At 42.8% G+C, this 24,583-nt stretch overlaps 1 protein-coding gene across 5 annotated transcripts in view; it reads right to left on the bottom strand.

The window, feature by feature from the left end:
* The window catches only part of ANK1 (ankyrin 1), a 210,045-nt gene that overhangs the window by 84,218 nt on the left and 101,244 nt on the right, over positions 1-24,583 (bottom strand). For all 5 annotated transcript variants that reach the window (XM_038746726.1, XM_038746727.1, XM_038746729.1 and 2 more), the window contains exon 2: positions 16,190-16,291. In XM_038746726.1, coding sequence (XP_038602654.1) covers positions 16,190-16,291 — 102 coding nt within the window. The remainder of the gene's footprint in view (positions 1-16,189; positions 16,292-24,583) is intronic.

Raw genomic sequence — 24,583 nt, 5'->3', positions numbered from 1 at the left:
TTGTGCTAGGCACTGTACTTAGTACTGGGGTAGATACCAGTTAATCAGGATGGACACAGTCCAAGTCCCACATGAGGCTCACAGTCAGTCTCCAATCCCCATTTTACAGACGAGGCATCTGAGGCACAGAGAAGTCAAGTGATTTTTCAAGATCACTCAGCAGACAAGCAGCAGTGCCAGACTTAGAACCCAAGTCCTTCTGACTTGAGTTTCATTTGGTGCTTTTATTGCCAAAGCACCTTACATTGGTTATTTTAATTTGCTCCTCACAACACCCCTGCGAAGTAGGGTTCAGGTATCATCCTCCCCTTCTTATAGATGGGGAAACTGAGACTTGGGGAGGTTAAGTGACTTGTCCAAGGCCACACAGTAGACAGGTGGCAAAGCCAGAAAGAGAACCCGGGACCTCTGACTTCCAGGGCCACAGCTCTTCCACTGTGCCACACTGCCTCTACCAAGGTCACAAAACAGGCAAGGGGCAGAGCCAGAATCAGAACTCAGCGCCTCTGACTCCCAAACCCATGCTCTTTCCATTAGACCACACTACTTCTCGTGGCCCTTGTCACTATCACTGTCTTAAACAATGGGGAGATAAATGCAGAAGCTACAATCAGCACCTGGGTCAGCCTTCCAAATGTACCTAGCCACACAATGGAAGTAGGGGAGTGAAGGATTGATTCTTAATGGGAAAGTTCAGTTCTTTTATATTTTTAATGGTATTTCCCCCTCTAATAATAATAATAATGATAATGATAGTATTTGTTAAGCACTTACTTTGTGCAAAGCACTGTTCTAAGCACTGGGGAGGTTATAAGGTGATCAGGTTGTCCCACAGGGGGCTCTCAGTTTAAACCCCCATTTTACAGATGAGGTAACTGAGGCACAGAGAAGTTAAGTGACTTCATAATAATAATGATAGCATTTATTAAGCACTTACTATGTACAAAGCACTGTTCTAAGCACTGGGGAGGTTACAAGGTGATCAGGTTGCCCCATGGGGGGCTCACAGTTTAAATCCCCATTTTACGAATGAGGTAACTGAGGCACAGAGAAGTTAAGTGACTTGCCCAAAGTCACACAGCTGACAGTTGGCAGAGCCAGGATTTGAACCCATGACCTCTGACTCCAAAGCCTGTGCTCTCTCCACTGAATCACGCTGCTTCTCTAGACTGTAAGCTCATTGTGGACTGGGAACATGTCTGTTATACTGTTGTATTGTACTCTCCAAGCACCTAGTACAGTGCTCAGTGCACAATAAGTGCTCAATAAATACAATCGATTGATTGAGCACTTACTATGTGTCAGGCAGTGTACTAAGCTATTCGGGGTGGACCTAGTCCAAGTCCCTCATGGGACTCACAGTCTTAATCCCCATTTTGCAGCTGAGGTAACTGAGGCATAGAGAAGTTAAGTGACTTACCCAAGGTCACACAGAAGACAAGTGGCGAAGTCAGGATTAGAATCCAGGTCCTTCTGAATTCCAGGCCTGTGCTCTATCCACTAGGCCTCACTCTTGAATTCCTGCTCCAAGACACTTTCTAGGTTGAGTCTTTTGTGGCCACTAGACCCTATGGCCCCATATAGTCTGATGTCATGTGACAGTGCAAGGAAGAGAAAGAGCTTCTAGGTCTCCTACAGCAAAATCTTCGTATCCAGTGTACCTGGTGTCCATCATCTGCCTTTGGATGCCCCTCCTCAATTACTCAGTAGTACCTAATTAGCACCTATTGTGTGCTTTGAACTAAAAGCAGTTGAGAGGTTTCTTCTGAGAATCTGTTCCTGAGGCTGTGGGGAGGGACCCGTGTTGTGCTTCTTTTAACATTTGGGGGAAAAAATGTTTCAGCTTGAATGATTTAATTTGGAATATTTTCATATGCAAGCTATCAGAAATACCACTGATGAAACACAATTCCAGACATTTGTTCTCAGGAAATTATCCCTCTGTTTAGCTTCTCTGATTGCTCCAATTACACTAATTGATTTACAAGCCTACAAATACAGTAGGACATGTCCTAGGAAATTTAACTGGAAAGACTGGGATCCCAACAAAGAGGGACAATTCCAAATGAAAATGCATCGAAGCCCTGAAACTGAATCTCTTGGGAGAGAGTCCTCGAAACTGCAAACACATACCAAATATCCATTCTGATAGTCCCAGGAGTGTACACCCCTGAAGGGATAATAAGTAATTCAGTCTTTATCCAACCTAAAGCACTGACAGAGAACATTCAGACAATCTGTGAAAAGTTTCTGACTTTTCAGAGGTGCCAGGATTGGAGGATGAGGTGTCCATGTGTATTTATATTCATTGTTTACATTTTCACAGTAATTGTTTGTATCCTACACATTTTCTTTTGCCTTTCCAATTCATTCCAAATCTTTTGTTGGGTGTGACTTCTGTCCTTTACAGAATAAAGTCCAATTTGCCAATTACACCTAGCAATCAAATCACCTGTTTGTTTTTCCTCCTTTCCCCTCTTCCTGTCCTGTAACAGAAGCCATAAGAAATGATTTATTGGTTAAGTACTTACTTCCTCTAGACTGTAAGCTTTTTGTGGAGAGGGAATGTGCCTCATATTGTTGTGCTGTACTTTCCCAAGTGCTTAGTACAGCGCCCTGAACACAGTAAAAGCTCAATAAATAATATTGATTGATTGATATGTACCAAGTACTGGCTAAGCACTGGGATAGATACAGGATAATTAGGTTGGACACAGTCCTTGCCTCACAAGGGGTTCATGGTCTAAATAGGATGGAGTACAAGTATCGATCAATCAATCAGTCATTTGTATTTATTGAGTGCTGTATGCATGTGGAGCACTGTACATTTTACAGATTAGGAAATCGAGGTTCTGAGAAGTTAAGTGACTTTCCCAAGGTCACCCGGTGGGCATTAGCAGAGCATGAGGGTCCTCTGATTCCCAGGCCTGTGTTCTTTCCACTAGGTCATGATGACAAACTGAAAAAGGTTATTGGCAGAAACGGGCTTTGGGTATTGCTTGGTTCTAGCTGCAAAGCAACCCCAGCTGAATGTCAATTCACCTCAGAAAGAAATCTCAACAAACAAAGAGGTTGTACACAGGGAGTGTGTCTACCAACTTTGTTATATTATGTTGTACTCTCCCAAGTGCTTAATAACAGTGTTTTGCATAGAGTAAGTGCTCAATAAATATGATTGATTGATAGGTTGATGAAGGAAATTCGGGAGGTAGAAGTTGAGGATTGATGGTCTAGCAGCTAGAGCATGGGCCTGGGAGAGAAAAGGTCATGGGTTCTAATCCAGGCTCTGCCACTTGTCTGCTGTGTGACCTTGGGCATGTCACTTCGCTTCTCTAGGCCTCAGTTATCTCATCTGTAAAATGGGGATGAAGAATGTGAGCCCCACGTGGGACAGGGACTTTGTCCAACCTGATCTGCTTATATTCGCCACAGTACTTAGTACAGTGCCTGGCACACAGTTAAGAGCTTAACAAATATCATCATCATCATCATCACACTGATGTTGCCACTGATGCCAACATCAAGAGGAAATTGAGAAGCAGCGTAGTCTAGCGGAAAGAGTACGGGCCTGGGAATCAGAGGACCTGGATACCAATCCCTCCTCCATCACTTGTCTGCTGTGTAACCTTGGACAAGTCATTTCACTTCTCTGTGGCTCGGTTACCTCATCTGTAAAATGGGGATTAATACAGTGTGGGACAGGGATTGTGTCTAACCTAATTAAGTTGTTTCCACCCCAGTATTTAGTACAATGCCTGGCACATAGAAAGCATTTAAGAAACACCATTAAAAAACAAACAAACAAAAAAAGAGGGCAGTGGAGGTTGGGAGGCAGGTTTAAGGTCTCTGCCTAGGAAGAACAGGGCCTGTGGGATAGGTCTGACCACATATATCCCCCTTTTTTCTATACAGGACATGTGAGGTTGGACCTATCCCATAGGTCTGATATTCCTTAGGATGGAAACCCAAAAGTGCCATCTATCCAAATGAGAAGGGTAGAAGTACACAGTAGAACCTCCCCATGGTCATTGTGGAGGTCTTTTCTCAAGTGAAGACAGTCAGGCTTTGGTAACTCCATGCTCACAGCTGCAACTTCCTCGGAAGAGGATTTTTTTAATGATATTTGTTCAGCACTTACTACGTACCAAGCACTGTTCTAAACTATGAAGCACTGTTCTAAGCTCTGGGCTAGTTACAAGTTTATCAGGTCAGACACTGTCCCTGTCCCACAGGGGGCTTACAATCTTAAAATGGGCAGGGGGTGTGTATGCTTATTCTATTGTATTGTACTCTCCCGAGTGCTTAGTACAGTGCTCTGCACATGGTCAGTGCTCAAAAAACATGATTAAGTAGGAGGGAGAACACATATTAAATCTCTGTTTTACAGCTGAAAACACTGAGGTCCAACTAAGTTAAGTGATTTGCCCAAAGACAAATAGTGGAAAAACGGTGGAGCTCGAATTAGAACCCAGATGTTCTGATTCCCAGGCCTAGGATTTTTTTTCTCCCCCACTGCAACTCATCCAAGCCCCCTAGAATACAGGGTGGGAAACATTTGTTAAAGTCTTCGATTCTGAAACCTGAAGAATTCAAAATTAGTCTGAGCTAAAGAAATTGAACAGAAAACCGCTTCTCCTAAATCTCCCCTCTAAATCCATTACTTGATAGATGTACCAGATATCAGAGGACACGACGAGAGGAAAAGTCAAGGCTGATATGGAGTGCAAGTGGAAAAGGATAAACATTTTAGTTCTGGAGTTACTCTTCTTTCTCTTATGCAATCCAAACCTCGGTCTCACATCAGGGCACTGTTTACTCAATTTTAATGACAGAAAAGATGCATCCTCTTCGATTTTTTTTTAACATTTCAGAGGCAGACAGGGAAATGAATCAACCTCACATTAACTTTCTCTGCTATCAGGTGACACAGACCCTGCAGAAACCTTCTTGCCTGGAGAAATCGGCCTGGCTTAGCAGCAGGATCAGTCACTGGAGCTTGTGGGCCCCAAGAGAGCCTGAGGGAGGGAGGAGCAGTTTGAGTTAATGAGAGAAAGGGACTCTGAAACTAAGCTCAGTAGCTAAAAGTATCTTCAGTGTTCTAGAAAGAGTTTTGAATGTATGGTATCTTGTATGTATGGTATCATATTTATTTTATTTGTACATATTTATTACTCTATTTTGTTAATGATGTGTATATAGCTATAAGTCTATTTATTCTGATGGTATTGACACCTGTCTACTTTTGTTTTGTTGTCTGTTTTCCCCTTCTAGACTTTGAGCCCGTTGTTGGGTAGGGACCGTCTCTATATGTTGCCGATTTGTACTTCCCAAGTGCAGTGCTCTGCACACAGTAAGCGCTCAATAAATACAATTGAATGAATGAATGAATTTATCTCTGAATCAGAGATGCTGGATTTTCAGTAGAGATGACTGTTAGAGCGTCCCCCCGAAAAGAGTTAGTACCAGAAGATTCTGTGACCAAAAGTAAGTCTTCCCGATATATATTCCTGATATAGAGTGATAAGGATTTGTTTAAAATGTTCCAAGTTTTTAAAAGGAGGACAATAATCTTTGTTAAGAGAGTCCACACATTTAGACCAGGACATATAAATGTTTAGCTGCCCCTCAGTATTTGAACCTGCCACTTTTCTACATTCTCACAAACACACGCTCTTGTGCTTGTGTTCTCTAGCTCTCATTCTCTCCAATGAGCTTGTCCATCTGATGATATTCCTCTTCTAAATTCACAGCAACTGAGCCACAAAGCAGAAAGCAGAAGGATTCTGTCATGGAAGGATTTGCCCTGTCCTTTCCAAAGAATCATAGAATCCTAACTGCTCTTTTCAGTAACTATAAATAGAGGTTTCATGAGCTCAGCAAACTGGTCAATTAACTAGTCCTTTGCTGTGAAAAAGGCAAAAATGAAATCAAGAGAACAGCAATTGCCTCAAATGAATAACTAACCCCGTTGCTCAGTGGAAACTTTTTAATATTTTTCTTGTGAACATGCACATACATATACACACAAACAGCCTGATTAGTTGTTCTCTCAGGAAGCAAAATTCTCTACAAAACCTGAGGGATACACTAGGCAAATCTACCTGACAATCTACTTGGACAAACCTATGGACAATTATGAGCACTGAAACATAACTAGGTCCCCAACTGAGATTTCAGAATGCTATGGTCTAGACTGCAAGCTTGTTGTGGTTAGGGAATGTGTCTGCTAATTCTGTTGTATTGTAGTCCCCCAAGTCCTTAGTACAGTGCCCTGCACTCAGTAAGCTCTCAATAAATACTACTAATTGATTGATTATGCTCCAACAAAAGGTAATGGGAGCACAGAGGATTTCTGAAAGGCAAAATATTTAAGTTAAGAAATGAACAATGGACACAACAGTAAACAAAGACCTAGGTTCAGCAAATTGTCTTCTATAACTACATTTGCTCAGTTTGCAAGATCTCTTAATGGAAAAAGCATTAATATCCTATATTATGTGCCTGACTTCTTGAATGAGACTCTTCTGAGAGCACTTCTGAGGCAAACTGCGCTGAGAAAGAGAGAGAATGACGAGAGCTTGTGGCCCTTTGAAAATCCTCAGCACCTCTCTCTTGGGGAGAGCTGCAGGTAAATTATTCTGGTCACAAGGTACAAATACTGATTTTAGAAAGCTCTGTGTGCCTCACTTTGGACTAAGTGAATGAATCATGCATTTTTTCAAGGACACTCTATTCAAATACTTTGGAGTGTTTTGAGTGTTTTTATAAAATAAATGTGTGGATTTTTTTTTTTTACTCTTGAACCCTATTGATGATTCCTAGGAAATAACTGCCATTTGACTCAATGTAATATATTCTGAAGTAAACAGTGTTTCTGACATCCAGCCTATGCATTTGGATCTGTGACCTTTGGGCATTTGGTATTCACCCCACTCTCAACCTCAGAGCACTCATATATATACATATATATATTTTAATTATATATTATAAATTACTCATTTATAGTAATGTCCACCTCATCCTCCAGACTGTAAGCTCATTGTGAGTAGGGAAAGTGCCTACCAACTCTTATTGTACTCTCCCAAGTGCTTAGTATAGTGCGCTGCACATAGTAAGCTCTCAATAAATATAATGGATGATGATTTATGCCCAGTCACATGGTTATCTAAACCCAAGACTAATAATCAGACATTAGCATTGTCCTCCTATTAACAATTGGATGTCTACAGGAATAGGTAGATTCTTGTTCAATTTTGATTACCCCTTATTACAGCAGGTGAGAGATTATTCTAAGAAAAAAATATCAAAATAATAGGTCTGGAGTAGTTACAATAAATAGGTATTTACTAAATCCTGTCTGTTCGACCTTCACAACACTGTTGAAATCTGCCCTTCCTTCTCCATCCAAACTGCTACCACATTAATACAAGAACTTTTCCTACCTTGACCTCCTAGCTGATCCCCTCAAACTGAAACTCCTGGCCATCAGCTTTAAAGCACTCAATCAGCTTGCCCACTCCTATCTCACCTAATCACTCTCCTACTGCAACACAGCAAGCACATTTTCCTCCTCTAATGTTAACCTTCTCACTGTAACTCAACCTCGTCTATCTCCCCGCCAACCCCTTGCCCACTTCCTGCCTCTGGCCTGGAATGCCCTCCCTTTTCTTATCTGACAGACAATTACTCTCCCCACCTGCAAAGCCTTATGAAAGCACATCTCCAAGAGGTCTTCCCTGACAAAGCCCTCCTGTCCTCTTCTTCCACTCCCTTCTGGGTTGCCTTGACTTGCCCTCCCCACTCAGCCACACAGCACTTCTGTACATATCTGTAATTTTATGTATATTCATGTCTATCTTCCCCTCTATACTGTAAGCTCATTTTGGGCAGGGAATATGTCTGTTACATTGTACTCTTCCCAGCACTTAGTACAGTGCTCTGCACGCAGTAAGGCTCAATAAATACAACTGACTGACCAACTGACTTTTACAACTTTAATTAAAATCCATCTTTCCTCTTCATATGCTCCTTACCATCCCCATTTTGCATAAAGAGATTCTCTAAATTCACTCCATTAATCCTTCCCAACGTAAGCTGAGGACCTCAAGATCCCCACCATCTTTGATTCCTGTAGTAAGAGCAGCTCTTTTCCCAATTCTCTTTCCTGGAACAATGATCCACAATGAGGAAAGCTCTGGCTGAAGCTGAGCCTTCAACACTTTGATTTCCATTTGCACTCAAAGGAGGCTTAATGGCGTGTTGGAGTTTACACAGAGACCTGAGGTGTCTTTTGTGATTGTAATTGTCTTTATCTTTCATTTGCCATTCCTTACATGTCCGTTGCCACCACCTCCATCCCCTCCTCATTCTTGAAGTATGCGCCCCTTGGGGGCCGGGGATTCTGTCTATACCTCATTGAAGTATTCCTTTCTCAGCTTTTAGCACAGTGCTTTGCACACAGTAAACGCTTAATAAAAACTATTATTACTACAACTACAGACTCAACAAGCTAATAGGCTTCCTTTCAAGGGTTGAACTGTTTCTCTGTAGAATATCTATGCCTGAGCAAAATTCTCACAACAGTCAGACGACCTGATTCTACCACTTGCCTGCTGAATGACCTGGGGCAAGTCACATAACTTCCCTGGTCCTCAATTTCCTCTTCTGTAAAATGGGGATTTGAAACCTGTTCTCCATCAGCCTGAGATGGTGAGTGTGGTGTGGGCCAGGGACTATGTTTGATTTGATAATCTTGTATAATAATAACAATAATTATGGTACTTGTTAAGTGTTTACTATGTGCCAAGCTCTGTTCTAAACACTGGGATATACACATAATAATAATAATAACAATGGCATTTATTAAGCGCTTACTATGTGCAAAGCACTGTTCTAAGCACTGGGGAGGTTACAAGGTGATCAGGTTGTCCCACAGGGGGCTCACAGTCTTAATCCCCATTTTACAGATGAGGTAACTGAGGCCCAGAGAAGTTAAGTGACTTGCCCAAAGTCACACATCTAACAATTGGCAGAGCCGGGATTCGAACCCATGACCTCTGACTCCAAAGCCCATGCTCTTTCCACTGAGCCACGCTGCTTCTCTGATACATGTTAATCAGGTTGGACACAATCCCTGTCCCACACTGGGCTCACAGTCTTAAAATCCCCATTCTACAGATGAGGTAACTGAGGCCCAGAGAAGTGAAGTCACTTGCCCAAGGTCACACAGCAGACATGTGGCAGAGCAGGGATCAGAACCCAGGTCCTTCTGACTTCCAGACCCATGCTCTGTCCACTAAGCGAAGCTGTATCTCTCTACCCCAGTGTTTAGTTCAGTGCCTGGCACATTAAGAAGCACTTAATAAATGTCAGTATTATTCTTAATAATAATTATTATTATTGTTATCATTATCACACTTGGCTTCTATTCTTTGTCAAGTCAAAGGAGAAAGGGAGTAATATGTGAGGTAGGGCTCCAGGGTGGAGAACCTAGCAATAATCTTAGAAACCAAAGAGATCCAAAGTACAGTTGGATATGTGTGTAGAAATTAGTATACTTTAACACAGCAGGTGTGAGAGACAAATAAAATATATAATGTTTAATAAGAAATCTGCTCCTGGATATTCACACATCTTCTGTATTCTTCTGGAGCTCTCCCTTTCCATGATAGTTGAAATAATCTTTCTGTCACTATCAGCAGCCCAGTTCCCTCTATGTGTACCAGTCGCTCAAGGGGAGACATTCTTCAGTGTAATTACAGACTAGAAATTTTCACAGAGTCACAGGAAAAGGCCCAGTCTCAAGTTGCACTGAGGGAACAGGACATCTCTCCATCTTACCAAAGAAGTAGAATTGGTTTTTTTTACAGATCATTATTATTATTACTACTACTACTACCACCATCTCTTTGCAGATGACTCACAAAATTGGCCTCATTAGCCCCAACCTCTTTCCTCTGAAATCTCACACTTTCTCCACCCACCAGGACACTTCTATAAGGACATCCTGCTGGCCCTTCAAGCTCAAATCGTCCAACACTGAACTCCTCATGCTCTTTCTCAAATCCTCTCCTCCTCTTAACTTCCCCATCACTGTCGACAATGCTGCCATTCTCTCTATCTCTCAAGCTGGCAACTTAAGCATTAACCTTAACTTCTCTGTTCCCTTTAACCCACATATTCTGTCAGTTACCAAGTCCTGCAAATTCTTCACATCTCCAGAATCTACCCTTCCTCCTGCTACCACACTCTTTCAAGCACTCGGTATAATCTGACGACTACCGCCTCCTCACTTACCTCTCTGCTCTATTCTATTCCTTCTCCAGTCCATAGTTCACCATGGCGCCCAGATCCTTTTTCTAAAACATCATTTTTTCCACATCTCCTCAACCATTTTCCATTTTCCCACATTAACTTCCAACCATTGGCCGTTGCCCATTATTCTCAGCAACAAGCAAAAATACTTGAATTTTGACTTTAAGGCAGTCAATCAGTTCACTCCCCCAGCATTTGTATTGTATTTGTTAAGTGCTTACATTGCGCCAGACACCGTCCTAAGCACTGGGGTAGATAAAAGATAATAGATCAGTCCCTGTCCCTCATGGGGCTCACAGTCTTAATCCCCACTTTACAGATGAGGTAACCAAGGCACAGAGAAGTTAAGTGACTTGCCCAAGGTCACACAGCAGACAAGTGGAGGAGCCAAAATTAGAACCCAAGTCCTTCTGACCCCCAGACCCGTGCACTGTCCACTAGGCCATGCTTCCCAAGCGCTTAGCACAGTGCTCTGCACACAGTAAGTGCTCAATAAATACAATTGAATGAATGCTAATTATTCTATACTTATGTTCACTTCTCTCTGACTCCTCCTCAACTCACACCCTTCTCTCCTCTCAAGACAAGCTACTCATGGGGTCTTGTTTTGGGGCCTTTGCTGGTTCTGCTGACCTCTTGCTCATGTCTTCCCTCCTACTTGGAACTCCCTCTCCCTTCCCATCTGGCAGATCAGTGTTCTACCCATATTCACAGGACTTCTGATATCACATCTCCTCCAGGAAGCTTTTACTGATTAATCTCTCTTCTCCCCAATCACTGTATCCCCCTGCTGCCACTTCAGGACCTCCAATTCACCTAGGCATTTAAATTCTTACCTCTCTCTCACCAAGGCACTTATGTCCATATTTTTAAACCCTGTTGCTTCCCCCTCATCAGCAATTCATTTTAGTGTTTGTCTCTCCCACTGGATGTAAGCTCCTTGATAGCAGGGATCATGCGCATCAACTCTATTGTACGCTCCCAAGTGCTTAGTTCAGTGTTTTGCACAAGAGCTCAATATATTCTATTAATTGATAATAATGGTATTTCTTAAGTACTTCCATTATGCTAAGCCCTGGGGTAGTTACAAGATAACCAGTATGGACAGGGTCCCTCTACCACTTGGAGCTCAAAATCAAATTTGTAGAGAGAGCAGGTATATTACTCCCACTCTACAAATTAGGAAACCAAGGCACAGAGAGGTTAAGTGGTTTGCCCAGGATCACACTGCAGTTAATTGGCAGAGCTGGTATTCACACCTTGGTCTCTTGACTCTCAGTCCCATGCTCTTCCCACCAGGAAGGAACATGGCCTATTGGAAAGAGTAGAGGCCTAGGAGTCAGAGGACCTGGGTTCTAATTCCGCTTCCACCTCCTACCTGCTTTGTTATTTTGGGCAAGTCATTTAATTTCTCTGTTCCACAGTTCCCTTATCTGTAAAATAAGGATTCAAAATCTGCCCTCCCTCCTACTTAGACTGAGCCCCATGTGGGACCCAACTATCTTGTGTCTATCCTGGCACTTAGTACAGTGCTCGGCACATAGTAAGTGCTTAACAAATACCACAATTATTATTACATAGGCCCCTCATGGGAAATGATCTGGAAATATCACAAAGAAATGAAGTTACTCAAGTGCTAACTTGATAGAACAAGAAATTAGTCACTTCTAAATGGACTAAATGAATTTGGGATCAGGCATCTCTCCCCACCAACCTGTAATCAGAAGATCCCTGCAAATGTAGGGATCCTGTTCCGGCTTCTACAATCAATCAACGGTATTTATTCAATCAGTCAATCATATTTATTGAGCGCTTACTGTGTGCACAGCACTGTACTAAGTGCTTGGGAGAATAAATTACAATATAACAGGCACATTCACTGACCTCAATGACCTTACAGTCTAGAGGGGAAGACAGACATTGATATAAATAAATAAATTTCAGATATGTACGTAAGTGCTGTGGGGGTCGGGGAAGGGATGAATTAAGGCAGCCAGTCAGGGTGACGCAGAAGGGAGTGGAAGAAGAGGGAAAGAGGGATTAGTTAGGGATAGCCTCTTGGAGATGTGTCATTAATAAGGTTTTGAAGGTGGGGAGAGTAATTGTTGGATATGAAGAAGGACAAGAGGCAGGATGTGGGCAAGAAGTCAGAGGTGAGATAGATAAGATCAAAGTACAGGGAATTGGTGAGCATTAGAGGATCAAAGTGTGTGGGCTGGGTTGTAATAGGAAAGTAGCTAGGTGATATTGGAGGGGGAAAGGTAGTTGAGTGTTTTAAAGCCGATGGTAAGGAGTTTCTGTTTGATGCAGGGGTGGATGAACAACCACTGGAGATTCCTGAGGGCTGGGGAAACATGGACTGAATGTTTTTGGACAAAAATGATCTGGGCAACAGAGTGAAGAATGTACTGGAGTAGGGAGAGACAGGAGTCCAGGAGACCAGCAAGGAGCTGATACAGTAATCAAGTCGGGATAGAAAAAGTGTTTAGATTAACATGGTAGCAGTTTGGAAGGGACATTTTAGCAATGCTGTGAAGGTTGAACCAAAAGGATTTAGTGATAGATTGAATATGTGGGTGAATGAGAGAGAGGAGTCAAGGATAATGCCAAGGTTATGAGCTTGTGAGACAGAAAGGATGGTGGCACTGACTACAGTGATGGGAAAGTAAGGGGAAGGACAGGGTTTAGGTGGGAAGATAAGTAGTTGTGTTTTTGACATGTTAAGTTTGAGGGGACAGCAGGACACCCAAGCAGAAATGTCTTGAAGGTAGGAGGAAATACTAGATTGCAGAGAAGATGAGAGATCAGGGCTGAAGTTGTAGATTTGGGAATCACCTGCGTAGAGGTGGTAGTTGAAGCCATGGGAGTAAAAGAGTTCTCCGTGGGAATGGGTATAGATGGAGAATAGAAGGGGACCCAGAACTGAACCTTGAGGGACCCCCATAGTTAGGGGGTGGGAGGCAGAGGAGGGGCCGGTGAAATAGACTGAGAATGACAGGCAAGAGAGGACAGTGCCAGAGAAGTCAAGGTTGGATAATATTTCTAGGAGAAGAGGATGGTCAACATTGTCAAAGGCAGCTGAGAGGTCAAGGAGGATTAGGATGGAGTAGAGGCTGTTGGATTTGGCAAGAAGGAGATAATTTGTGACTTTTGAGAGGGCAGTTTGTGTGGAGTGAAGGGGATGGAAGCCAGATTGGAGAGGGTCAAGGATAGAATTGGGGGAGAGGAACTTGAGACAGTGCTTGAGTGTTTACCATCTGCAGAGCACTGTAATAAGCACTGGGGAGAGTATAATGCAACAGAGCTGGCAGATCCACAAAAACCTTAGAGAATCAGCATGTCTCAGTAGAAAGAGTATGGGCTTGAGAGTCAGAGGTCAGGGGTTCAAATCCCAATTGTCAATTGCCAATTGTCAGCTGTGTGACCTTGGGCAAGTCACTTAACTTCTCTGAGCCTCAGTTACCTCATCTGTAAAATGGGGATTAAGACTGTGAGCCCCGCGTGGGACAACCTGATCACCTTGTATCCCCCCCAGTGCTTAGAACAGTGTTTTGCACATAGTAAGCGCTTAACAAATGCTATCATCATCATCATCATGACTTCGTGAGGAAGATCTATGCTTTGGTTATTCAGTTCAGGGGCTTTTTCACTCCTTTAGTTTCCTTCTGTGCCCTTTATGGTATGGAATTTATTCCTTTAAAAAGGAGAAGGCAAAAGAAGTCATCTAAGGCTACAGCCTCTGCAGCCTAAAGTCTACAAGAAAGTACCCCTCGTGAGCTCCAGTGGAGCCTATTAACTGCTACTTGTCTTTGGCTCTGGGTCAGATCTGAGCTCTTTTGGAGGTAGAGTGTGGATAATTCCTTGCTGACTGCGGCTCTGAGGCTGAAAAGAGCCAGAGAGGTGATCGAATGTAAGCAGATTAGGTTCAGTGTGAGGACAGGCCGGACAGATACAAAAGACACCAGCTTCACTGGCCTCGCCTAGGAGTAACGAGGACAGAGCACTGAAGTCCCTCTCCCAGAAAGATATTAGAATTTCTAAACTTGAACAGCAAATGATCCCCAGCAATAGCTTTGTCAACATTTAGTTGTCCCCATTTCTACCACAGCTACTCAGTTTGACTGAATTTTAACCCTTCTAAGTTTCCAAATGCTCTGAAGCTATTCTAGGATAGGACTCTGCAATGCAGAGAGAACCACACGTGGCTGCTCACTATATCCCCTCGATTCAGGACAAATAACTCCCTTCACCACCCAGAGTGCTACCCCCTCACCCATAACTCATCTCCTCTGTAGGCAAATTGGGGAAAAATTAGACTTTGATGTCAGGCCTTCACTAGTAAATCATCCAGTCTCAATTATCCATAAACTTCCAGCAAAGGAATAAAAATTGTGGGCACAATTATATGGGTGATTGAATCCAACCATAATTTGGTCTGAATTATCCAGGTAAAATGCTAGAGTAAAAATGGTTACTATGGCAGAAATTGTATCAAGTACTGTTATTATTAAGTCCTTTTTTCTTACTGCCTAAGCTAATTTCATCCAGACTGTGAGCCCGCTGTTGGGCAGGGACTGTCTCTATACGTTGCCAACTTGTACTTCCCAAGCACTTAGTACAGTGCTCTGCACACAATAAGTGCTCAATACGATTGAATGAATGAATGTAGTAAATTAGACCCCTCTGGAAGCATATTAAATTATTTCAAAACATGAGACATTTAGTACTTTCTGATTAAGCACATTAAACTACCCCAGTGACACTAAGGAGTTAAAGCGGACTTCAGAGGTGTCCAGCTGACCACCATGGCCTATCTGTGGAAACTGGGCTCACTATACTAATGAAAAAAGTTAGTACAATTTTTGTGTCTGCTGTATTTGAGGATGAGCTCTTCATGTTTGCTTCTCCACTTCCAATTTCTTTCAATTGGCCAGAATCCTTGGAATGGTCATTTAGAAATTTTAAATACAAAGGGATGGTCAAAGAGTCTGGCCCAGGTTGAGTGGAGGGATTTGGAAGCGTATTGTCCAGCAAGGCCAGAACTGAGGCTTTGTTTCTCTAACAATCCCAGAGCTCCAAACCATGAATCTGCCCTGAACTTGGGATGGGCCTGAGACTCAAGCCCAGAAAATCTGGGCATGGTCCCACATAAAGATTCTCTTACCAAGAGGAACTTGACTCTCCTCCAAGTCCTCTAACAAAACACTTCAGGAGTTTCTAGCCTTCTTTTCTCAGTCAATCAATCACATTTACTGAGCATTGTACTAAACGCTTAGGAGAGTACAGTATAACAGAATTGGCAGACATTCCCCCCCGGCCCCCATGAGCTACTGCTCCAGTAGATCCCTGTTCCTTCTCCCACAAAGCACCCCATCCTTGTTTACAAAATCTTATTGATCTGTCTGATGTGTAGATCCAGACAGTGTTATTCCACCAAAACCCTGACAGGTAGAGTTCTTGATTATTCTACCATCCCTAAAGAAGTCTCCAGACAGATTATTGCACAAATTGGGGTCATTGCTATAGAATTAAAGTAACTCTCCTTCAAAGGCTCTTCTTTCTCACATCCTTCAAAAGCCATTAATTCAAAAGCAACTGAGGAACAGAGGACATAGCAGGAGTCTTGAAGAATCTCTTCCCTGCTGCTTCCTCCATCATGAGGCTCAACTGTAGGAAGTGCTCGCCTGGCCATTTGGAGGAGAAGATTACTGATGCTTTTCATGTCCAGTCAGAGTCTCCTATAAAGATCTTGCCCATTTGACAGAATTTGAACCAGCTGACAACACTCAGGAAACCACTCAGAAAAGCAAGCAAGCGTGCACCACCAAAAGATGTCACGTTGTGTTTTCACCAAGCCCGTGTCAGCCTCACCTACCTGGTTACAGGTGTTTATATCTACCCCATTCCGCAGGTGGTCCAAGGCTTTGTCAAGGTTTCCTGACCTCGCTGCCCGCAGAAAACTGGTTGCAGCATCGGCCTAGGGAAAGAGAAGCAGACTGTGAGTCATCCCATGTCCTGCCGCCGAGAACATCACGTTTTAGCTAGCCCAAATGCGTTGTCTCATGGCAGTCTTCATCCTCTTATGATCCTTGTTACTGCTGGAAATGATGATCCTCCCAATCCCTATGCTGTTTGCCGGGAGGAAGCTGGGCAGGTCGGGAATGCTTCATTAATTCTCTAGGGCCACTTGGGTGGCATTCTCTAAGTTACTGCTTCAATGCACGCCATACATAGTACCATAGTTTCCGGAAGGAGTTACTGCAGCTTCCAACTGTACCCGGTTAGCTGAGAGAGCATGCTCAGTACTGTTCTAACTGCAGGATTGTGCTTCTAATAAACCCTATGTTAAAGAGAACTTGTACTAGAGCACAAGTACTTGACCAACTCCACTTCTGGGTGTTCCATCCAGATAGGCTCATGTGGTCGGAAGAATGTTCCCTAGCTCCTTATCGGCGGACTTGTAATAGAAACATACATTATAGAAGAAATGATTGTATCGATCAATGGTATTTATTGAAAACTTACTATGTGCAGAGTATTCAACTAAGAGCTTTGGTGAGAGTTATAACAGTAGACACATTCCCTTACAAGGAGCTTACAATCTAGAATATGTATCACAGGGCCCACGGGAACAGAACTCAAAAGGTGTGTTGAAACATACGTATATGGGCACCTGTATATTTATACAAACACATATACATATTCTCTGAAATTACAGTAGAGGACTTACAGTAAAAACATGCATTATAACATTATGGAAGAAATTGGACTAAACCTTCATTTCCCTTTCTCCCACTCCCTTCTGCATGGCCCTTGCACTTAGATTTGAACCCCTTATTCACCCCTCCCTCAGCTCCAATAGCACTTATGTCCATATAATTCATTTGTATTAATGTCTGTTTCCCCCTCTAGATTTTAAGCTTGTTATGGGCAGGGAACCTGCCTACTAACTCTGGTATATTGTATTTGCCTGAGCACCTAGAATGGTGCTCTGCACACAGTAAATGCTCCATAAATAGTTTTGATCAATTGATTGATCTTAGGTCCAGAGAGAATAGGATTTATAAAAGATACATTTACATACAAATACAAACTTAATCAACGTGCAATGTATGTGCAGACCACTTAAATGAGACTAGAGCACTTTCTAATTTTATTCGTTATTGTCTTTCAGAAAGCAGAAGGATTAGAAGCACTGACCTGTGGTTTTGGGGCTTTGGAAGCACTCCTCTAGCGCTAACAGGATGTTTAAAGGCTGGCTGTCTCTGATCCTGGTTAAGCCATGGCACCTGGAACCAATACGCTTGAGTGTTTCCCTACCACTATTTCACTCTGCTGGGTGGGAGAACTTGTAGGGCCTGACTGTTTCTAGGAATCAATCAATCAATGGTGAAACAGCTGGGGAGGGAGGTGAGGTGGTCCTTTAGCTCACAGTCCACTGGCCAGGATCTAGGGTTCGGTCTGAGACTAGAGGAGCCCTGTCTCTCTGACCTGAACTCCAGTACTGATCTTTGCCCCTCACCAGGGCAAGATTGTGACACACGGGTTAATCCCAAGGGTATGGAGCAGTGAGGATGGGTCAATTTGGGGTTAATCTTTTTATTTCTGGTATTTGTTAAGAGCTTGCTATGTGTCAGGCACTGTTCTAAGCGCTGGGGTGGACACAAGCTAATCAGGTTGGACAAAGCCCATGTCCCACATAGGGCTCACAGTCTTAATCCTCATTTTACAGATGAATTAAAGTGAGGCACAGAGAAGTGAAGTGACTTGCTCAAGGTCATACAGCAGACAAGTGGAAGAGCAGGGATTAGAACGCAGGTCCTTCTGACTCCCGACCCGTGTTCTATCCATTAGACCACGCTGCTTCTCACCATCGCAATTGCTCCCCTGGGCTGTTTGACCTTGAAGAGTTGGAGTGACGAAGCTTGGGATTCGGACTTTTGAGTTGAGTTCTGGGAGCTGCCTCATGTCAATGAGATTAACTGCCTTCTCCATATATAAGAAATTATTTCTTTATATTAATGTCTGTCTCCCCCTCTAGACTGTGGCCTCATGATGGGCGGGGAATGTGTCTACCAATACTGTTGAATTGTATTCTCCCAAGTGCTTAGTACAGAGCTTTCCACACAGTAAGCATTCAATAAATACCATTCATGATGTCTGAATGCTTACTTTGGGTGAAGCACTGTACTATGCACTTAGAGTAAGTAGACATGATCCCTGCCTTCAAGGAGCTTAAAAGGAATTTGCACTTGGTCACAGTGGGCATGCTGCTTGGTGGCCTTGGCAGGGAGCCTGGGAGCAGCTGTGGGGAGCTTCATTCAATCATATTTATTGAGCACTTACTGAGTGCAGAGCACTGTGTTAAGCGCTTGGGAGAGTACAATACAACAAAAAAAAAGACATTCCCTGCCCACAATGAGCTTCCAGATGGCGGTGACAGTGACAACCTGTCTCTGTGTCTTCGGTGTTCCTGCCCTCAGATAGTTGCTGCTTTTCTGGCCCATCAGGAGAGCCAACCTTGGCTTTGACAAGCTAGAAATTTGCACTCCTGTTTTTTTATATAAAAGCAGGGTGGACTTTTTTGTTGAAAGAATCCACCACCAACAGCAGATGATCAAACAGTCATCCAAGAGCAGGTGTTTTTTTTTAGAGACGAACCCAGTTCAGAGGCTCCCCAGCTCCAATGTTTGGGAACAACATCTTGATGGAATGTCAAAACCCATCCTTACTGAACCCCCATAGTTTCAGGAACGGGCTAAGAGTCAGAAGGGGTCAGTTTGGGGATTGGGGGATAAGAAAAGCCCCGACTGAAAGTAGAAAACCTGTCACTTCCTTGTCTCTGTGCTTCAGGACAAGGGTGCAGTGTGTTACTGCCTACCAAAGCCTCCTTGAATGCAGAAAAGAAAACTCTGGCTTGGTGGTTTATTTCCATTGTGGTTAACAAATACAATGAATCACACGATATGCCACATTGGATATAATTTTCACCAAACTCATCCACAGCAGCCAGTGGACTCTCCTCACCCCTTGGCCTCTCTGTCTTACAGAGCACAGCCTCCCTGACTCTCTGCCAGGAAAGCAGAGTTGAAGGAACATCTCCGAGAACAGGAGATGATACTGGCTGCTTCCCCTCAATTGTGCTCCTGGAGGAAACAGGCTGTCAAGATGACATTAGGGTAATGCATGTTGGTGTCCACTGATTCTGAAAGGATATTTAGATTCAAGCATTAGGAAAGGCCGTAGTAGCCTAGGGGAACAGAGTGTTAAAGTGTAATTTCTTTCATGTCTTAGCATTTCCTTGAGGCTTTTACTTGAGACCAAATTCAATCAGAGCACTTTTATCCAGGCTCCCATTATTCAGGAAACTTGATTATCTAGACTTTGCTTGGTGTATGTTCCTGACTGGTATATTGAAGATTTTATATACTGGTGTTCCAAATGGGAAGCAGCATGGCCTAGTGGATAGAGCATGGTCCCAGGGGTCAGAAGGCCCTGAGTGGTAATCCCGGTTGTGCCACTTGTCTGCAGTGTGACCTGGGGCAAGTCACTTCATTTCTCTGTGTCTCATTCACCTCATCTGTAAAATGGGGAGTAAGACTGTGAGCCCCATGTGGGACAGGGACTTGTATCTACCCCATTGCTTAGTACAGTGCCCGGGACATAGTAAAAGCTTAACAAATACCATTTATTTTAAAAAGCTGGTAACAGCTAGATCTTGGCAGGGGCCAGGGGGCTGTTAAGAGTGTTCAGTGTGATTATGGGGCAATGAAGGGTACAGCTGATGTGCCCTTCTGTGGTAAGTAACACTGTGCTATAAATCATAACATGATGCCAAATGGAATGGAGTACTCGATTGCAGAACCAATCAAATGGTAATTGAGTGCTTACTGTTTGCAGAGGACTTTACTAAGCAGTCAGGAAAGTGTACTAGGGTAAGAAGACATGATTCCTGTCCTCAAGGATCTTAGTCACATAAATCAGTCACTACTGAAGTAACAGGTCTTCAACATCACCTACTGTGCATAAGCTATTAAATACTGGCAGAAGTAATACTTCAGCCTTTAGTTTTTATGAATGGTTGCTGTCTCAGTGAAAATAGGAATCAGAAGACCTGGCTCCCAGTCCTGTCTATAGCTGGCTAATAGGGCCTAAGACCAACCCTGCTCTTCACAATGTACTGCACCCCTGTCAGCCTAAGTGCTCTCGGCACCCTCTACCCCGGCAGGAACATGGCCCACGGTGCCCGGGATTATGAGCCAGGCTGGTCAGCTCCTAGCACTGTCATCAATTCCACTAGGCAGATTTTTGGTTTTGAGGTTTCAGGACTGAGACTCATCCGTCACTCTTGATGCAAGACTCCATCATCAGACTCCATCGCATCATCTTATGTATAGGGGAGGCAATGATTGTGCCTATATTTCAAGAGGAAACCATTTCAACAGTAAACCATGTTTTCAGTAGACAAACTCAGTTATTCGAAGTAACGATGGACCCAGAGTAGTCTAAATAGAGAGCTGGCTGAACTGGGATCGAAATGCAGAATAAACCCAAAAGGCACCAAATTACAGCATTCCAAGGCTACTTAACGTCTAACTAAGAGGCTGCAGCTTAGCACATAAAGCAGACAGAGGCCTCTGGAATTGTATAGATCATGTGTGTGTGTGAGAGAGAGAGAAACGAGAGAAAGAGAGAGAGAGAGAGAGAGAGAGAGAGAGAGAGAGAGAGAGATATCCTAATTCAAAGATGATAGTCAAATTGTAATGGAAAATCAGTTTCTTCCATACTGTACATAAATAAAGATAAAGTGTTCAGGGGACATGTCTACCAACTCTGTTACATTGTACTCTCCTAAGTGCTTAGTACAGTGCTCTGTGCATGGTAAGTGCTCAATAAATATGATTAATTGATTGACCAATTTTCCCAGTGGCTTGGTGAAAGGAGTTAGGTAAAGAGGACTTGTTCGGTAGACCTGCTCAGGCTCAAGGGAACTGTCAGGAGGGGCTACTATCTCTTCAGCAACCAAGAGGCCAATGCTGGACTGCCTATTTCCACAGGACTTAATTTTAGATATTTTACTGCCAGTAGGACAAGCACTTGCTTTGTTTTCCCACTGGTGGGAGTAGCTGAGCGAATGTTAGACTCAAACTGCATCCCAGACCTAGGGCAGCTTTGCAGTTGTTAAACACAAATGAGACAGATTGAAATAATCTGACTGAATCTTTCTAATACCAAAAAAGAAATTCCCACATCCATAGATTTATCCAAGACTTATAACCCAGTCCAAATATTTTTTCCCATTACATATCTCCCTTAACCATACTCTGGGGATTTCTGGCCATTATGTGGGTGGGTGGCAGTTGACAATCAAAATCGATTCTCCCTACTTTTATCATTAAGGTAAATGTCCAGAACGACTAGCATTCATTCATTCAATTGCATTTATTGAGCGCTTACTGTGTGCAGAACACTGTACTAAGCGCTTGGGAAGTACGGTCGGCAACATATAGAGATGGTCCCTACCCAACAACAGAAGCTGTCCCCGCAAGTGCAATCTTAGATTGTGTCAGTCAATCAAGCAATCAATCAGAGGTATTTACTGAGCATCTACTGAAAAGTTGAAGCATTGTTCTAACAATAACAAGGAGGATATATGTTGAGCTCTTTGTTCCAAGCACTATGCTAAGTGCTGGAGTTGATATAATATAAGCTGATTAGTCCCTTTACCATGGAGAACTACTGAGCATTTAGGAACGACCAACGTAAGCAAGACATGAGTTCTCTGTTCTCAGGGAATTTACAGATTAATTGAGAAATCAGAGAGACACAAACTTGAGATTAAAAAAAAATCAGAGACTGGTTATGTTATAGACAAACTGGAGTACTCTCAACAGGAGAACAAATGGCCCTTTGTCTGAAAGAGAGATATTTTCCAATGGCTAGCCATTTCTTGAGGAGCAACATGGCCTAGTAGAAAGAGCGTGGGCCTCGAAGCCAGAGGATCTGGGTTCTAATTCCAGTTCTGTCAGTACCTGCTATGTGACCATGTGAAAGTCACTCAACTTTTCTGTGCCTCGGTTACCTCATCTATAAAATGTGATTTCAATACCTGTTCTCCTTCCTACTTAGATTGCGAGTCCCAGGACAGGGGCTGTGTCTGACCTGATTATCTAGTACCTTCCCCAGCACTGAGTAGGAGTTTAACAAATACCACAATTATATTCTTATTGTCCACGTTAAACAAAAGCTCCAAGCCACTGGAATGGAGACCAGCTGTCTCTTTCTTACTTAATTACTCTCTGCTCCCTCTATACAACAGCTTGCACTCTCTGCTCTTCCCAAACTAACTCACCAATTTAACCTTGCTAATAACCCTCCCATATATTACTCACACCTTGCCCCTGCACGGAATTCCATGCCACCCACAAATCTGCCACACTTCAATCCCACCTCACTTTCAAAGCCTTCCTAAAAAGCTGCCTCCTGAAAGAGGCATTCACTGATTAATCTCCACCTTTCCGGCCTTGTTTTCCCTCTGGCCACTTTAAATATCACCTATTGAACTTTAATTGTTTAAATTTTTGACTTTTCTATCTACCCTTTCACAACAGTAGTAATAGTACTTCTTAAGCGCTTACTGTGTGCAGAGCACTTTACTAAGTGCTGGGAAAGAATACACAGGTGAGAATTAGACATGGTCCCTGTCTTTTCTGACTGAGTTCCCTCTTGACTGTGAGCTCTGTCAAGACTAGGAGCTCACTGTGGGCAATGAACATAACTACCAACTCAGTTATATTGCACTTTTTCAAGCACTTAGCACAGTGGTCTGCACACAGTGAGTACTCAGTAAATACTCAGTATACTGAATAATACTCAGTAAATACTGATTTATTGATTGATCTCACAATCACAGTCTACCTATTATGTTTGTAATTTGCGTTGGCTTGGCTAGCTCATTAGATTAATTCATTCATTCAATCAATCATATTTATTGAGCACTTACTGAGTTCAGAGCACTATACTAAGCACTTGGGAGAGGACAATAGAGCAATAAAGAGACACATTCTGCGCCCACAACAAGCCTACAGTTTGAAGAAGTCTGTCCCTGAGGATCTGGTTGGGTTTGTATAGTAGGTATTCCCAATGCTGCTACTGCTGTTGTTATTTATTCTTCCTCTTTCCCCTCTTAATATCAATCACTACTACTTATTAAGTGCTTACTGTGTGCAAAGTACTGTACTAAGGGCTTGGGAGAGTACAATACAGCAGAGTTGGTAGACACTTTCCCTGCCCACAACAAGCTTACAGTCTAGAGTAATTAATTACTTAAATTAAAGTAATTAAAGTAATTAGTAAGTAATTAAATAAATACAATATGCATTTTAATAAATTTAATAATAATAAATACATACATAATGAAATTATTTCAATGATTTTTAGAGAAGCAGCATGGCTCAGTGGAACAAGCACGGGATTTGGAGTCAAAGGTCATCGGTTAAATCCCGGCTCTGCTAATTGTCAGTTGTGTGACTTTGGGCAAGTCACTTAACTTCTCTGTGCCTCAGTTGCCTCATCTGTAAAATGGGGATTAAAACTATGAGCCCCTCGTGGGACAACTTGATCACCTTATAACCTCCCCAGTGCTTAGAACAGTGCTTTGCACATAGTAAGCACTTAATAAATGCCATTATTATTATTATTATTAGGGGGGAGACAGATGCGAATATTAAAAAAACCTGACTGACAACATCTCTGCATATTTCAACAGATCAATCAATCAATCATTGATATTCACTGAATGCTTACTATGTGCAGAACACTAAGTGCCCATTGTTGGGCAGGGATTGTCTCTATCTGCTGCCGAATTGTACTTTCCAAGTGCTGAATACAGTGTTCTGCACACAGTAAGTGCTCAATAAATATGATTGAATTAATGAATGAATGCTTGGGAGAGTACAATACAACAGAGTTAGCACACTGAATGTCCAAGCCTAGGGCTTCCTGGTTCATCTAGGAATAGGCTGGTCATGACGGACAGTCTTTCCTCTTTCATGTTAGTTTATCTTCTCTGCTCCTAACTCTCTTCTATAATAATAATAATGGTGTTTGTTAAGTGCTTACCATTTGAGAAGCACTGCATTACAAGATAACCAGGTCCCACATGGGGCTCAAAGTTTTAGTAGGAGAGGAAATGAGGTTTTCAATCTCCATTTTACCAGTGAGGGAACTGAGGCACAGAGAAGTTGAGTGACTTGTCCTAGGACACATG

The sequence above is a fragment of the Tachyglossus aculeatus genome, chromosome 5, assembly GCF_015852505.1.
Source record: "Tachyglossus aculeatus isolate mTacAcu1 chromosome 5, mTacAcu1.pri, whole genome shotgun sequence".
NCBI classification, from domain to species: Eukaryota; Metazoa; Chordata; class Mammalia; order Monotremata; family Tachyglossidae; genus Tachyglossus; species Tachyglossus aculeatus.
This window is presented reverse-complemented; position numbering and strand designations above follow the sequence as displayed.